At 31.7% G+C, this 16,728-nt stretch overlaps 2 protein-coding genes and 9 non-coding genes across 11 annotated transcripts; 6 read left to right on the forward strand and 5 right to left on the reverse strand.

Annotated features, from left to right (window-relative positions):
* Positions 1–1,263, forward strand: LOC132728711 (uncharacterized). The gene is made up of 2 exons (XM_060714391.1): positions 1–95; positions 445–1,263. Exon 2 carries the CDS (start codon positions 462–464, stop codon positions 843–845), a length of 384 nt encoding a protein of 127 aa, XP_060570374.1. The 5' UTR covers positions 1–95; positions 445–461; the 3' UTR covers positions 846–1,263.
* A 2,811-nt stretch (positions 1,264–4,074) lies between these two features.
* On the reverse strand, positions 4,075–4,147 carry Trnat-ugu (transfer RNA threonine (anticodon UGU)). The gene has a single exon. It is a non-coding gene; the product is annotated as a tRNA-Thr (tRNA).
* A 545-nt stretch (positions 4,148–4,692) lies between these two features.
* Positions 4,693–4,774, forward strand: Trnas-uga (transfer RNA serine (anticodon UGA)). The gene has a single exon. It is a non-coding gene; the product is annotated as a tRNA-Ser (tRNA).
* Positions 4,775–5,699: 925 nt separating this feature from the next.
* Positions 5,700–5,781, forward strand: Trnas-cga (transfer RNA serine (anticodon CGA)). The gene has a single exon. It is a non-coding gene; the product is annotated as a tRNA-Ser (tRNA).
* A 610-nt stretch (positions 5,782–6,391) lies between these two features.
* On the forward strand, positions 6,392–6,463 carry Trnaw-cca (transfer RNA tryptophan (anticodon CCA)). Its single transcript has one exon. It is a non-coding gene; the product is annotated as a tRNA-Trp (tRNA).
* An 847-nt stretch (positions 6,464–7,310) lies between these two features.
* Trnas-uga (transfer RNA serine (anticodon UGA)) lies at positions 7,311–7,392 on the reverse strand. Its single transcript has one exon. It is a non-coding gene; the product is annotated as a tRNA-Ser (tRNA).
* Positions 7,393–7,684: 292 nt separating this feature from the next.
* On the forward strand, positions 7,685–7,756 carry Trnaw-cca (transfer RNA tryptophan (anticodon CCA)). Its single transcript has one exon. It is a non-coding gene; the product is annotated as a tRNA-Trp (tRNA).
* Positions 7,757–8,355: 599 nt separating this feature from the next.
* On the reverse strand, positions 8,356–8,437 carry Trnas-uga (transfer RNA serine (anticodon UGA)). Its single transcript has one exon. It is a non-coding gene; the product is annotated as a tRNA-Ser (tRNA).
* Positions 8,438–8,784: 347 nt separating this feature from the next.
* Positions 8,785–8,866, reverse strand: Trnas-cga (transfer RNA serine (anticodon CGA)). Its single transcript has one exon. It is a non-coding gene; the product is annotated as a tRNA-Ser (tRNA).
* A 238-nt stretch (positions 8,867–9,104) lies between these two features.
* On the forward strand, positions 9,105–9,176 carry Trnaw-cca (transfer RNA tryptophan (anticodon CCA)). Its single transcript has one exon. It is a non-coding gene; the product is annotated as a tRNA-Trp (tRNA).
* A 4,565-nt stretch (positions 9,177–13,741) lies between these two features.
* LOC132728710 (uncharacterized) lies at positions 13,742–16,148 on the reverse strand. The gene is made up of 3 exons (XM_060714390.1): positions 16,061–16,148; positions 15,470–15,769; positions 13,742–15,143 (listed from the first exon to the last, which is right to left on the reverse strand). The coding sequence occupies exons 2-3, from the start codon at positions 15,740–15,742 to the stop codon at positions 14,562–14,564; spliced, it is 855 nt and encodes a 284-aa protein (XP_060570373.1). The 5' UTR covers positions 15,743–15,769; positions 16,061–16,148; the 3' UTR covers positions 13,742–14,561.
* Positions 16,149–16,728: the final 580 nt, after the last annotated feature.

Here is a 16,728-nt window from a genome sequence, read left to right on the forward strand (position 1 = left end):
CCCGAATAATCGGGACGGAAATCACCTGTCACGCGCCGCAAAATGGAATAAATGATCAGTCTTAACTTTGGATATTTCTTTGCTAGTCGTAAAATGTGAGTAAAACACCATTTTTTTTAATTACCGGTTGCATGAACAGTTTAACTTTAACTAAATACACAATGCAACAATAATGAATTATATTTAATAATTCATGTGAGATATTTCGTTATATTGAATATATAAAAAATTAACAGAAACATTGGAGATTAAAACATTTTATAGTAAGCGAAACTGTGACCTGGGGTAAATGTTTAGAAGACAGTGCATTTTTAAACAGATATATAAAGTGTAATAATGTTAATCAAACACAATAAGAACAGTATGTTCTGCATTTTAAAAATGCCATAACCTGCCACCGCAATAGCATTGTTTCTTTCAACGCATCTTTTATAACAATTTCAGGCGTGCATGATTACACCATGGATAGAATAGCAACATTCATTCAAGAGAATTTAAATGGATATAATTTACCCGCAGATGATCTTGTAGAAATACGCGGAATTCTTCTACGAAGATTTGGAGCAAAATTCTCCGATGGTCTCTCTCCAGAAGGACGTATAGCCATGGAACAAGCTGCAAAACGTGAAGTGGAAAGTGCTGCATGTTTACATAGGATAAAAGGAGATAGTAATGAACCTAATCAAGACGCAAAGGCGACCGATGATACAACTAAATCATTAATGAAATTGAATTCGTTTACAGACACGAATGACAAAGATTCACCTTTGATGTATACCGACATTACTGATGAATCAAATAAAACAATAACACTGACGAGAAAAGATTCTGATGGAATTGTTTAAAACTGAAATTATTATAGTGACGATTTAGTTTAACCCGAGCAAGGTTTAAGTTAAGATGTAGTGAAAATGGATCATAATCGTAATTCTTTATTCAATTTATATGAAAACTTAGGATTTAAAGATATTCTGATATCCAGAATTTGAAAATTATCGGACTTATTTTCTGTCACTTCTGTTACAAAATATGTGGTAAAAATCTTGAATAATCACTTGAACTATACTATCTATATATTGTATCAAAAATAAAATGAAATGTATGCGCTTTTACTATGAAAGCATTATTTTCGGTTGGACATTTTTAAACAAAAGAAAACAACAAAAAAACCTACATTACTAAAATGAGTTTCAGACACTAAATAAAATGTTATCTTCTTACAGTTCTAAGTATGCCAAATCTTTTAATGCCAGTTTTAATAAGTGAATTGGACAAAATATTAATAAAGAAACAGGAAAAAGACAGAGTAGTCATAAGGCATTTGCAGATTTTATTGCACGAAAAAAATGCATTAGAGTTTTATTTTCATATTTAAATATACGTCTTAGTTTTTTTATCCATAATGGAAGAGGTTCCAGTATACTTGTCATGTGCGCGTGCGATTTGACAGATATCTTTGAGAAAGTAATGTTAGAAGTTGTCATTGCAGTCAGCTATTTTTGCATTGGTCCCTGACTAACGCATATAATAATTATAATAAATAACGGTACGTGCCCGCGTGAGTTTATCTGACAAAGTATATTTTTTTTAATTCTCCGTTAATGTCCACCTAGCATGTGCCTAGCTTTTATATAAAATTAGATACATTGTTTATGAAAAAAAATCTTTTGCAAGAATGAACTTTCGAAGGCTACTTTTGATCTTGTTTGACAAATCATTTCTTATTCTAGCCACAATGAAATATGTTAATAAACACACATGGTAATAAAAAACCCCCCACAAAATTAGAAAATAAAAGCAGGTGGTAAAATCGTTATCTATGTCAAAAAGATTTCACTATGTCTTACATATTTTGATACAGGATTTCACAATCATTCAAATACGATGTTAATATATTGTTTATATAATCTATATGATTACTGAAATAGCACGTTTATCAAATGTAAAGATATTAATCTAACGAAACAACAGACCTTATTTTTATCATTTATGTTTGTATTTAATCTTTGTCCGTTTATGTACTAGTACAGCTGAATATATCAACAGTAATTTTTTGTCGATTTAAAGCCGCAAAGCATGAGTTAAATATATTTATATCATTTTCAACGAAATATGTGGTAAACTTTAAATTTCATCAAATATGCGTTGTATCAGGAAAATGATATCCAAAAACGGGGTTTCTTTGCAGCTGTTTCAATAAATTAATAATATAATTATTATAAATGTAAATAAGGAGAAAAAGAACCTAATTTCCCACACAGATCACATCAGAAAAGCTATAAAATGTGACTGGTTTTATTTCATTATATAGAGTTTCACAAAGTCTTAAATATCTAGATATGATATAAAATTCAACAATCATTCAAATGTAATTTTGTTATTATACTTTATATAAATTGTTTAATATCAATGTACAAAAAATTCAATAATAAAACAGCACGCCTATAGAATGTATAGATATTGACCTAACAAAAACCAGACCTAATATTTATCATTAATGTTTATATCTTATAAATACCATACCTTTGTCCGTTTAGTTATTTACAGGGGCTTAGTTAGTTGAATGTATCAATAGTAAGTTTTTTTGTTGATTTAAAGCCGCAAAGCGTGAGATAAATATTTATTTAATTTTCACCAAATTATTCAAATATACCCTTATCGTGGATCGTTCTATTAACATTGACTGATATATGTATCAATTGTATGAATTGTTATGAATAATTCTAGTTGTACCTATATGATATAAAATAGGATTCAATCGATTTGAAATTAAGAAATATACCGTTAAACTTAAATCATCACGGCGTTAAATTTTTTTGGATACACCTTAATTTGAATGTTCATGTATAATCACTTTTTTCTGCAGAAATATATATCCATTTTTCCAATATTCTGTTAATGTTTTATTAAGATCATTTTCTTAGTTATTTATTATAAACCTTTTTACAGACCTTTTTACGACACGGTCTGTTGCTATGAAAAATCGACCGGATGTAGTATTTATCTTTTATAGAGTATGATCGAGTTTATTCTGTTTGTCATTACTTTCAATCGATCACATTTATTTCTCAGTCATGTGGTAAAATACAGACAAACAAACAAATCGTATATATTCTTGAATTAAACGAGGGTTTATTCCGGTTGCGCTTATGAAAGAATGTGTGCAATCAACTTGAACACCTTGTTAACTAAGAACAGAATATGTTGTTAAGATATAAAAACGCCCCTTGATAATCATTGATTAAAAGAATAAATATGTATGATATGTTTCAAAAATCATTTTGTAACACGATTAATTGAAAAGTATTTAGATTTACCTATTCAAATTTACTCAACTTTCTTAACAAGGGATGTGAATGTATAAAGTAAAATAGTATGTAAATATAGAGTTACGTCCCTTTTCAAATGTAAAAAGTCGATTAACACTTAAGTAAATGCGTTACGATTCATTTGAAATACTGTACCGCTATTGGGCAGGCAAATATAATTTCAAACACTAAGTCAATTGTGAGATATAATAATCAGTAAATAATTAGTTATATAAACAGCAAATGAGATTGAAAAAATGTCAATGGAATCATTATTAAGATACTAAATTCTTAAACATTACAGTTCATATTTATTGTTAAATATAAATATCAAAAGATACAAACAAATATTTATTACAAAACACAAATTAATCACACTGCCAACAGTTTATAGTACTAAACATTTTATGTAAAAATATGACTTACAAGTTATAATTTTACCATTCCGTTTCTACTTGATTGCGGTAAGTATGATATAAGAAAAAGCAGACAATACTTCGGACTCCATAGCATTATTGTTTTCTATTGTGTGTCGAACACATCTGTCTCATTTCCAATTTGTCACAAATATGAATGTTTACGAGCACATCGGTCACACATCGTGAGACAAATGTGTTCCGAGACAAATGTGCTCCTACAGTGCTCTCCTAGTTTGGCTAAAATAAAAGTTTGCATGCAGGGTTCGGTCACTATACTATACTTACATGAGACCCTGGGTGATGTGTGTGATCCTTAAATTATTGTGAAGTGTTCATGAAAAATTGAAAGCCCCCAGTGAGGATCGAACTCACGACCCCTGGTTTACAAGACCAGTGCTCTAACCACTGAGCTATGGAGGCACACACTCAAGAATCAGATAAAAGTGTATATGACCAAGAAGGGTTCGATAATGTTTCAACAAGGGTATTTTTTTAATTGCAGCTGTTACCATGTCCTAATTGATTTAAATGTTTACAATAAAGATAATATGACATTCATTCACGCTATTATTAAGTGTTATGAAATAACTCAAGAATTTATACTACAGTTTATGATAATGAGAAAAATATTCAGGTTAAATACTAATACTAATAATAATAATAATAATGATAATGATAATATTGATAATAAGACATGGTGCTTTGAAACACATGTTTGAAAATAAATAGTTTTAAGATCTATAAGAAAACGAAAGAATAGTTAACTATGTGCACAAGAACTCGGAGTCATTATTCGGTCGTACTATTAGTACAAGTCATTCTATTAATACATTTTACATTTTCATTACATCAAAGAAATAGTTTTTAAAGTGTGTCATATAAATATATATATAAAGATACGATAGTTGTATTGTATCAGTGTATACCAGATAATCACTTGTGATATTTATGTTTGAATCTGTATAGCTGTGATGGCCGAGTGGTTAAGGCGTTGGACTTGAAATCCAATGGGCATTGCCCGCGCAGGTTCGAACCCTGCTCGCAGCGAAAATATTTTGGAATTTTCTTAAAAAGTATCACCTGCATTTATTGACCAATTAATCATTATGACGATTTACTATAGTATGTAGAGTTTTAAACTCAGCATGTCTTCTCTGTGTGTATTCATAAGATGTTTATTCTATATATATATATATAATACTAAAAAGACTACAGCTGTCATCTATGGTGGCTGATTTGTGCCATTCGTGTTTTCGTCCCGCGACCCCGCCAAGCGAAAAGTCGAGAATTAACAAGTTAAAATGGCGGGGTCGAGGAGCGAAAACACGCTTATTAGCGGGGGCCCGCGGCGAAGTTTAACAAATAAAACTTCGCCCCGCGTGGGCGCGGAGCGTGAATTAAGAAATAAAACGGCGGGGGCGCTTGGCGAAGTTAATTAAAATAAAACTTCGCCCCGCGCCCCGCTTATTAGCGTGTTTTCGTCCTGCGACCCCGCCAAGCGAAAAGTCGAGAATGGCGGGGTCGCGGAGCGAAAACACGCTAATTAGCGGGGGTGCGCGGCGAATTTTAACAAATAAAACTTCGCCCCGCGAGGGCGCGGAGCAAGAATTAATAAATAAAACGGCGGGGGCGCGGGGCGATGTTTAATAAAATAAAACTTCGCCTCGCGGCCCCGCTAATTAGCGTGTTTTCGTCCCGCGACCCCGCCAATTTAAGCGAAAAGTCGAGAATGGCGGGGCGCGGGGCGAAAACACAAATGGCACAAATCAGCCACCATAGTTATCAGTTTTTTCCTCCTTTATAATATCAAATTTGAGCATACTATATCGTTAATCGAATCGTCAATAGTATGTATACGTCAGTTTATAAATACATTAAAGCCGTTCTGTAATAAAATGAACGTAATGGCTATAAATAAGGTAGAGTTAATGGAAAAAAATTAATTGATATCTATATATTGTAGTCTTTATAAGCTGTGATGGCCGAGTGGTTAAGGCGTTTGACTCGAAATCAAATGGGCATTGCCCGCGCAGGTTCAAATCCTGCTCGCAGCGTTTAATTTTTTTAAACATTTTTAACGTAATATTTTAAGGCGCGTAGTAATAGTAGTTTATAATTCGGTTTCTTTATTGACCCCATCATAACGGGCATTGTACATGTATTGGAGAGAGTAACATGTCTTATTTATTAAAACATATTTTAAAGTATAATGGGACATAAATCAAGGTGGGAATGAAACGATTTCAAATGAAAATATTCAATGAATTGAAAATAAACGATTATATATAACAAAATGTCTTCCTATTTTGAACTTACTTAGACGTGAAAAATGGCAAAATACAACTCATTCAATCTGAAAGTCATCACTTGGAACCTACAAAAAATAAGAGATATTTTTTGTACATTTTAGGATACCAAATATTAACAGTGTTTGAGAAATAACAATGATAACATTTCTTAAACATATTGAACCTTTAAGTACGTGACACGTATTAAACATGTAATAAACTACTATAAAACATAGAAATTACTTATTAAACCGTTAAACCGATACACAACTGTATCATATGTAAATAAAGTTTCTCTAAATAAAATGACGCAATAATGCTGATCGATACACTGTCTGTATGTGAAATTACATACTGTAACACTAAATATATACAAGGCTTCGTGGCGCAACGGTAGCGCGTCTGACTCCAGATCAGAAGGTTGCGTATTCGAATCACGTCGAGGTCATATCTTTTTTTTTGCCTTTTTTCGTGCGACATATATTTTCCAACAAAAATGACACACAGGACAGAAAGGTTTGCTGAACTGTAGGCCAATCGTAGACCTTTCATTTGAATAACAATAGATTAAACCATAAACATTGACATGTGCTCTTGTGTTAACAAATATGTTGTGGTGAAATTCTTGTATCCACTAATATGATAATAAGAATTGGACAGGCCAGGGATCTAAGCTTAAAGAATACCTTTAATGTTTAAGGGGAGAAAGCGTAATTAATGTAGCAAAAAAAAAATCATCAAAGAAAAGTGTAATTTCGTATGAATATAAAATAAATACTTAAAGCATTGAATAAGATTTAATATCTCGCAAAGAATTTTATCAGTTAATAAAACACAAGCATTTTCATTTCAACAAATCGAAGTAATCCCGTTTACCTTTTTGGTGACTTGTATCACAAGTTTTTTGGCTATTAATATTAAAAACATTTTCCGTTTTAAACTTCTCGCTTAAAAAGTGATGATAAACCTTTTTCATTTACATATTTGATTACAAGGAAAGTAAAAATAATACGAAAATCACGCGTATTTGGTGGTAAAACATTGTTCAGAAAGTTAAACGTTGTAACAGTCTTGATAAAATTTCAATTGACAACATTCAAACAGAATTCATTTTAAAATTACATATCTTTCATTCCAGTTTTATCTAAATCTAACGTAACAAATCAATGAGCATTGACTTATTTTATGTGGTGCATGCAGCTTTTAAAATATATAAACTTCATTTATTTCTTGATGTTCATGTGTTCTTAGCAATATTTCTCATGGGTATTTCAGAATTTGTTCTAAAATGAAATCGCTGCGAGCAGGGTTCGAACCTGCGCGGGCAATGCCCATTGGATTTCAAGTCCAACGCCTTAACCACTCGGCCATCACAGCCATACAGATTTATAATATTAATATCATAATTATTATATATTAACTGATTATCTCGTATTTATTAATGACTATTAACTGATACAATACAACTACATATAAGTCACATCGTATCTAAATATTCTGATGTCTTACGAAGAAATACGATTAAGTATGGTAATAATTCAATATATAAACCACAAGTAACGTCGTATTTACACGATTATCCCACGCGTATATCAATTAAAATGACGCAGGAGTGCAGATCAAATTACGCAATATTAAATAAGGCTACATTTCATGTACTTGTACATAAGGCTTCGTGGCGCAACGGTAGCGCGTCTGACTCCAGATCAGAAGGTTGCGTGTTCGAATCACGTCCAGGTCATATATTTGTTCCCCTTTTTTTCAACGAAAGAAAAAAGGAGTATCTTTTACCAGCAAGTTTAAAAGGTTACAGGAAGTGTTGGTTTAGTTCTACTGTAAGACAATAGACTATTTAGAGATATGTAACTTTGAAAACATAAATTGATTTCTATTTATTTGTTAATTGATACAATATGAAAAAAATACTTATTTAGTGAAAAAACACACACAAACATGCACAATGCACAAGTAAACAATTGATACAAGGTAAAATCTTTAAAAATATTGTTATCAGTTGTAATAATACCTCTTTTACCTTCTAAACGTGTGCCTCCATAGCTCAGTGGTTAGAGCACTGGTCTTGTAAACCAGGGGTCGTGAGTTCGATCCTCACTATTTACTACCAAACTGCATGCGCTTGTTTGTTTGGTATATATGTTTTTAGAAAATATTTTAAGAATAAAATTTTATTAAAACCAAACAAAACTATTTCATCACTATTGGCAAACTGCTTAAAGATATGTTCCCTTACTTACCTAATATGATGTGGTTCTAGCTGCCTTCATAACTGTCACAGTTGATACATAAAAGTAGGTTTCAGACGATGTTCTAAAATAAATTCGCTGCGAGCAGGGTTCGAACCTGCGCGGGCAATGCCCATTGGATTTCAAGTCCAACGCCTTAACCACTCGGCCATCACAGCTATACAGATAATTACATTTATATCACAAGTATGCTAAAGATATATTAACTGATTATCTGGTATACAACTACGTAGAAGTCACATCGTATCTTTATATTTATATAATGAACATTTATATGACAAAGTTTAAAAAATATTTCTTTGATGTTGTTATGAAAATGTAAAATGTATTAATTAAATAACTTGTACAACCCTCGTACAATAATGGTACGACCGAATAATGTAAAGGTGTCCGATTTCGTGTCCACATAGTTAGCTAAATATTAGTCAATACTTTCGTTTTCTTATAGATCTTAAAAATCTTTCTTTTTTAAACATGTGTTTAAAAGATTAATTAAAAGAATTAACGCTGCGAGCAGGATTCGAACCTGCGCGGGCAATGCCCATTTGATTTCGAGTCAAACGCCTTAACCACTCGGCCATCACAGCTTTAAATCTTACTAGTAAGATATTTAATTGATATTTAGATATTTATATCCATACCAATATAATAATAATTATAATAAATCAATATACATTGAAACGTCGTATTAACACGATTATCTAATGCGTATATAAATAGTTTCCTTCAATTAAAATGACGCAATTATGTAGATCAAATTACACATTACCTTGATTAACGGTTAAGCTATATAGGGCTATATATCATGTAATTGTAACATTAAATGGCTTCGTGGCGCAACGGTAGCGCGTCTGACTCCAGATCAGAAGGTTGCGTGTTCGAATCACGTCGAGGTCATACTTTTTGTTAACTTTTTTTTCAATGAAAGAAAAAACGTAGTATCTTTTACCAGCAAGTTAAATAGGTTACAAGAAGTGTTGGTTTAGCTCTACTTTAGAACAATAGACTATTTAGAGATAGGTAACTTTGTAAACATGAATTGATTTCTATTAATTTGTTAGTTGATACATTATGAAAAAATACTTATTTAGTGAAAAAACACACACAAACATGCACAATGCACAAATAAACAATTGATACAAGGTAAAATCTTTAAGAATATTGTTATCAGTTGTAATAATACCTCTTTTAAATAGTAACTTGTGCCTCCATAGCTCAGTGGTTAGAGCACTGGTCTTGTAAACCAGAGGTCGTGAGTTACCACTGCACCCTAGCGCCCGCTCTGATTTATAACTAATGTTGAAGTTCCTTTATACATTATGACATAAGTTAACATGAGATCGAGTTAAACAATTTAATTTTCACACCTTGATAGTTAATAAAGCTTGTTTTACAATTGCTAACATTCGTGTCCCTGCTCGAGGGTTGTGATAAAGAACTTTACACAAACGAAAGGCTTGCATGGCATTGTTATATTTTGTATCTGAAATTTGATTTTCTTTTAAAAAGAAAAATAATAATCATCGTTGAAAGCAACATTTTCTGGATTAAACCGTTACGACCCCATTTGTCTGATTTTGTCGTGGATTCGTCATTGCATGAGTTTGATGGTTAACTTGACAGCAAACCCAAATCTCAAACTCAAGGACAATTGCTGCGAGACGTCCATGTAAGATGTAATTTTTATCTGCAATTTGTTCTTTCTATATCGAATGTAAAAAAGCACCATTTTTTGGAGCCAACCTTACGACGTCATTTGACTGATTGCTGATATGTCTTTGCATTAGTTTGGAGGTTATTCTTGAACGCTAAGAAGCTCTTACTCCAGAAGAAATGCTATCATTTGATGTCGCCCATGGTTAATATCGATAATTATCGCATTTAAAGTTTTGAAATTTAAAGAAGCTTCACTGCTGTTACAAAATCTTGACACATAAAATTAAAATGTTTTACATAGACCAAATGTAGCGATTCTAATAGAAAAATCTGCAAAGGATATAAAAGAATATACTCTATTATATATCGATTTTATTTCTGAAATTTCGACAGTATGAAATTTTGCTTGTCTCCTTTGCATAAAATGTGTAACTGTCGGTTGCAAAAAGCACACTTCATACGTAGTTTAAGATGTTACATTTTGCAAAACAAAATATAATTGTCCACGGTAACTTGTGAATGCGTTAGTAATCGCTTGGAAGAAAAACGATTACTAACATTACCAACGCATGTTACTTTCGAATTTAAAGCGGACAATTTTTAAGAAGGATACCGTACATTTGTTTGGGTCGTCAGACCAAACAAATAATGGTAGCGGAATTTCAGCCCCTAATGCTGTTAATTGCAAATGCCGAAAGTAATCCGCTTTTTTGAAGCGGTTACTTCCCTTTACATGTACACTAACGCCGAAAAATTCAGGGAGATCACTGCGTAAAGATGGTCAAATGACAGGCGCATTAATTTTTAAGCAAAATAGTTCCTGGATGGTTGAATATTTCTAATATTGTTTTATTCTTTATAGATATACATGCTTATTAACATCTGTGTTAAACAACAGTTAGCGTCTACAAACCCTAATTAAGAATAATATGGTTTTCTTCAGACCGTTCAAATATATCTTCACCGTGGCCGAGGGGTTTGCGCGCTCGCTTAGGAAGCGAGAGGTCTGGAGTTCAAATCCAGTTAAGGCAACCCATTTTTTTTCAAATTGTTTAAGTCAATTAAACATTGAATTGAATATATGTGTTGCAATTAGTATTATAGCCAATTAACAACAATTAAAACGCTGGAAAGCATTGGTGGCACTATAGAAAAACAAATTGGTTTATAATCTCACAAACTTCATTTTTCTGACATTTTAATACCCAAACAAATTCAGCGCCTTCTGTGCTTTGATTTTTATAATCTTTTCTTTTAACCTTTAAAGCAATACAAACACTTACATTCTTGTTTTATTTTTTCTCTGACATTTCTTTGTTTTCTTTTATTATTAATTCAATCAAATTACTCTTCGGCTATATAAGATACACCCCTTTGTTATGTATGCAATATATTACATGTATATAGTTTATCTCTGACAAGTTGGTATTTCCAATATTATCATTGTTCTAATTTTAGAACATAAGCTGCCTGTGTACCTGCAAAAGATTTTACAAGAAGTTTCTTAACTGTTGTAGAAAATTCTAGATTATGATTCGTGCATTATATTTAGATAGAAATTTCCAGATTATTCTTTATTGTTGAAGGTGCTAGATTATGATTACTGTAGAACATAAAAGACTGATCTAGAATGATCTTAGCTAATATATATATATATAAGGGGACTTTTTTCATTATCTTTACCTTTTAAGTCATCAGTTACCTTTTAAATCATCAATACATTTGGAGTATTATTCATCTTGGATATTAAGTTATTAGTGCCAGATTTATTGGAGCTTCCATTAAAAAAATTAAATTATTCTTGTAGATTTTATTGTGGGAATTTATTCTAAAGTGTTCTTGGATTTAACATCGGATTTGACTGTGCTGTTCAAAAAAGGATCATTCCAGGATCATACTAGACATTTGAGATTTATATTTTTATTTTGACTTCAGGTATTTATAAGCATAAATTGTTCTTTAAATTTGCTTTAATAATGTTTCTGTAATAAATTTGTTATTGTTACAAGTTTGTTGCTGGCTTTTCTTTCACGTTACACCTTTAAAAATGTAAAAATATCTAACGCTTTGAAATAACAAAACAGTACCTATATCTAATTCTAAAAGTTTCAACATGCAAATGCAATAAAATGTGTTTATCATTGAAAAGTAAGCCCAAATTTAGTAAGCTCAAATAACCTAATATTTAGCAAGTGTATTCACTATTTCACTGTTTGTGACAATATTGATTTACTTATGCAACTTCACTGTGTATATCCTGTAACGTGAAAGGATTACGCCGTGGAAGTGCATTGTACGGTCGTTGTTAGCAACACGGTGACTTAACAGACCAACATATTTTAAAGTAAAACATTAAAATAATTAATTGAAGCATTGACCTGACTGCTTTGAATTAACTGTTTAGATGTTATATTTTACCCAACAATACATATGGTAGCCAAGTTGTCATTCCCACGAACGATCTTGAGAATCCAATATGTTCCCGGCATTTTTTAATGACATTTAAGCATTTTATTCTTTAGCATCAATATAAGAGAATTCATTTCTTTCAATTCTATTTACTATAAATATATATTGGTACGCTAACTTAACTGTATTACTCGTTTTGGTCATATATTGCACAGATGATAAGGCATACATATTGCTCATTTCCCCGCTTGCATTACGATATATACAGTAAACAAGAAGTATACATGTATAATTCGACCGGCCTTCAGGGTCTAGCCATCGCAACATAACACTGAAAAAAGTTTTATATATGTACAATATATTCGTATTTATACTGGTATGTGAAAAAAGGGTCAGTAGACTATATGTGAGTATACATGTTGACATACGTTAATGAGTATAATACTGAATTCCATCGGACGAATACACTTCTGTCAAGCCTATATTGTACTAGACACTAGATAATGTGGCTAGACAGAGTAGACTAGTAATTTGATATGGACTTTTTGACAGGGAAAATAAAATCGAGGCTTCATTGATAACATTGAATCAAATAATAATTCATATCTATATCAACGGTCAACTTCATGGTCTTGAAATGGTCAAGTGGTAAATCGCTAGTCTAAAGCTAAAAATTAAAAATCGCTTATCATATGCTCCAGTTAATTATGTCCGTGTTAAATAAAAGAAATTGAAACGTCTTCCTCGTGCACCTCTGCACGGACTTGACTTGTGTTCAGTCTATATGTATAACAATTTAACCAGAAAGTGTTTTCAGTGTTTAAAATGTCCTAAGTTGCTGTGAACATTTCTAAATTATAATGCGCTATATACAACTGACCTTAATCTGCTGAGTTTGTGTCATTGATTATGCTACTTTAAATTTCAATAGTACTTGGTCAATTACACTATACGGATGTGCAGTCTGATCTTGGCCTGCCCTCGTGACAAAGGCTATTAACTTTTGATACCAGTCTGTTTCAACTGTATGTTTGTTATAACAGACAAACCATCAATACTTGGCCATTGAAACAATTAATCCAATGACACATTCATTTCCTACATATATTATCACTGTCGTAAAATACATGCAAAATAATTAATCGATAAGGCAACATTTTTCACTATTGATTATTTATTATAATAAAAATGATATTAGATATACAGGTAAAAGAGGATATAGATGGGTATATTAGTGTTATGTAAAACAATAAATCATGTTCAAAAATGAGACATAACGTGTATCCACTTTAGCTAAGATACCATGGGTTCAAACTGTGAAAAAAATATCACTTCCGTTAACAACTACAACAAGAATTGTTAAATAAATATGTCTTTTTCAAAATGTAAAATTTCAGTTTTTCATTACATCATGTACCTTTCCTTAGTTCAGATTGCACACATGTTTGCTTAACAGTTATACGCACTTGGTATTAAAGTGACAAAAGAGTGAATGAGAAAACTATGAAGGTATAATCTTTCTTTGTCTGTATTCTAATGACTGTTTCAAATGACAAAGGTTGTAATGAATATATTAAGGTAGATGTGATTAAGAGTGATGCTTAACATTGATAATATTGTTATACTTATCTATTAAAAATAATTCAGTTGCAAAAAAAGTGTGCACTTGTTGGCTTGGAATTTCTTTAAATACGTGCATACATAAGCAAACTGGCAAATTTAGTATCAACATTTGAAGAAATGTTTGACATGCAATGGTCTAATTTGTTTTGAAAGGATAATTATTAGAATTTTGGTTTTGTGTAAATAGCTTAATTATGAAAAGTTAAAGTTGCAATATTGTGCAGCTTTGTTGTGTCTCGTTACATGACCTTTAATCAGCACATGTTGCCTTCATCTCATCAACGGATCAACAAAAGTGTTCGGGACTGCATGTTCCTGACGTAACACCATATGGACTAAGGTTAAGAATGATGTTACGTTAAAATTGTCAAGTATCTAAAATAATAACAAAGATTTATAAAAGGCATTATTCTGCAATCCTCAGCTATTCACACGTTAAAACGTTCTGATTATTATCAATTTCAATAAAATATTACCCATCTACAAAACATTCTACAACTGTTTATACTAAACAGATCATTAATGTACATAATTTTTCAGTAACTAAATGCAAACTTTCTTTTCCAACTTGGTACAGGAAATTTGTCCGTCTGGCTAGCATTGTTTAGGAAATGTGATTGCATCGTACTCGTTCTTCTGTATCAACTTGTTAAAGAAGAAGGTTGCGTGCAGTACCCAGGATAATAGCTTGGCAAAGATGGCTGCACCACCTGACAGAGTGGTAATAACAATGAAACATAACGCTTGGCAAACAATAATGATGATACTGAACCATGACAAACTTTGGACTAAGATTTTGAACACCCTGATGACTGGTCCTGCCAAAACAGCAAACATGTCGATTAATATTGTAACTATATCCATTGCAATCAAACGATAATCGTGTGTTTTCGCATCAGCAATCAATTTCTTTACGTCAGCTATAACTCTGTCCGCTGCAACAAATGAGTCGGAAATATACTTAACCGCTTCACCAATTACTTTATCAGGAAATGGCATGGTGGCACCGATAAACTTCAGGGCTAGAATAATGATTTCCACAATGATTCTTGCTATAAGCAACTTGTCATATTCTGCATAATTTGTCTCATCTAGCTTCACGATGGAGGGAAGAAATGGGAGCTTGGATCCTGTGATCGATTCGAATAGAAGATTTATAGACCCATCTTTCTCTCGCTGTAAAAATGAAACAAAGATTGCGTGATAAAACTTTTTTAATGCTGTTAAAAAAAGAAATGTACCCTGGAAAAGACGAAGGTTTTTTTTTAACAATGTGAATAATAGCAATTTGTACTCTGGTGATATTTTTATGATTAATGAAGAACAAATAGTAAGGAACGGTAAAAATAACTAGAATAATACGCTACATTACCATGATTACTGCATGTTGATACGTGGTCTAAATATTTTTAAAATTGCGCTAGGCTCAATGTAAAACATGTTACAGAGTTAATGACTGTACTACGAAATTTTGCCACAATTTGCAAGAAATAACATCTTACCTGGATATCAACTTTGAAACTATGACAATCAAAGGCTGTTCTAATCAATTTTTGTCTTTCCGGGGACAGATGTGCAAGCGCTTCGTCAAGTGTGTTAGCATGTTTCAGCATGTGGACATATTCGTCGTATGTTTCCTTCATTTTAGTCTCGGCAGCTTTTTCTTCCTCTGGGTCTTCTTCGAGCTTGTCATAATCTTCTGTGTCATCTTTTTTCAACGTGTCCAAGACCTTGCTGCAAACTTTCTTGAAATCAAAGTCCTCTTTAAACTCCATGGTACGTTACTGAATTGTAAATTCGTACTGAAAAGCAAGATGTGAAGGGTAATCATATTTTCTTACTTACAGTAAATATACTTAACATCAATTCTGAATTTTAAATTTAAGTAAATTTTGAAGATCCATAATTAAAAATGAATATAATGGTTTAAATAAAATTTAAATAAAGTTTAAATGAAATATGTCTGCTTTCAATTAGAAATTGATATGTTTTACAATAAAATTTACTTAATATAAAAAAATATCATATTTCATTTAAGATAATTATTCAAAATGATTGCTTTTCTCAAAGAAAATGAATTTTTTACTACTTACATGGTCGTCGAGCTGCAAGAAAGAGCGTATGCATCAAATGACAATATACGTACTTATAAAACATCGTGCAAGTGGGTTGTTACAAAAGTTGCTATAGATCTACTTTGGCTGTTCCAAAATTTATTATGGAAAAGCTGTACTTACAAATAACGATATTTCTATGTCAAAATATAGAAAAAAGTCTTTATCATACCGGTAGCCCTGGATAATTTCTCTATGCCACCATTCAGTATGATTTTTTTTCTAAATTCTGTTGGAATCCGAACACTTTTGGGCCTTTTTAGTTTAAATAATCTCAATGTCAGTGAAGTTTCAAATATTGATCTAACTATTCTTTTTGCCCTTAAATGCTCCTCATCAATAATTTCCTTATCTGAAATTATGAATTAATATTCATAAACCTGAATTATTACGATATTATGTGTTAACCAGGTTACAGTCACTACTATTTCAACTATACAATTTTGAAATCTTATCGACTACTATTAGCTTTATTCACCTTCCTCTCTGTAGCTATAATTGTGTGATGATTTTAAAACTCAGAGAAAACTTAAACATTAAAACCGTATTGCATGAGACTCATGTGCATTCATATAGTCGTATGAAAAAAAATCGGATGTTGAAAATAATAACAACTTCCGCCTAAATAAATATCATGCATGTTTTTT

This window comes from Ruditapes philippinarum, unplaced genomic scaffold, assembly GCF_026571515.1.
Source record: "Ruditapes philippinarum isolate M1 unplaced genomic scaffold, ASM2657151v2 ctg17530_1_1_1_1, whole genome shotgun sequence".
NCBI classification, from domain to species: domain Eukaryota; kingdom Metazoa; phylum Mollusca; class Bivalvia; order Venerida; family Veneridae; genus Ruditapes; species Ruditapes philippinarum.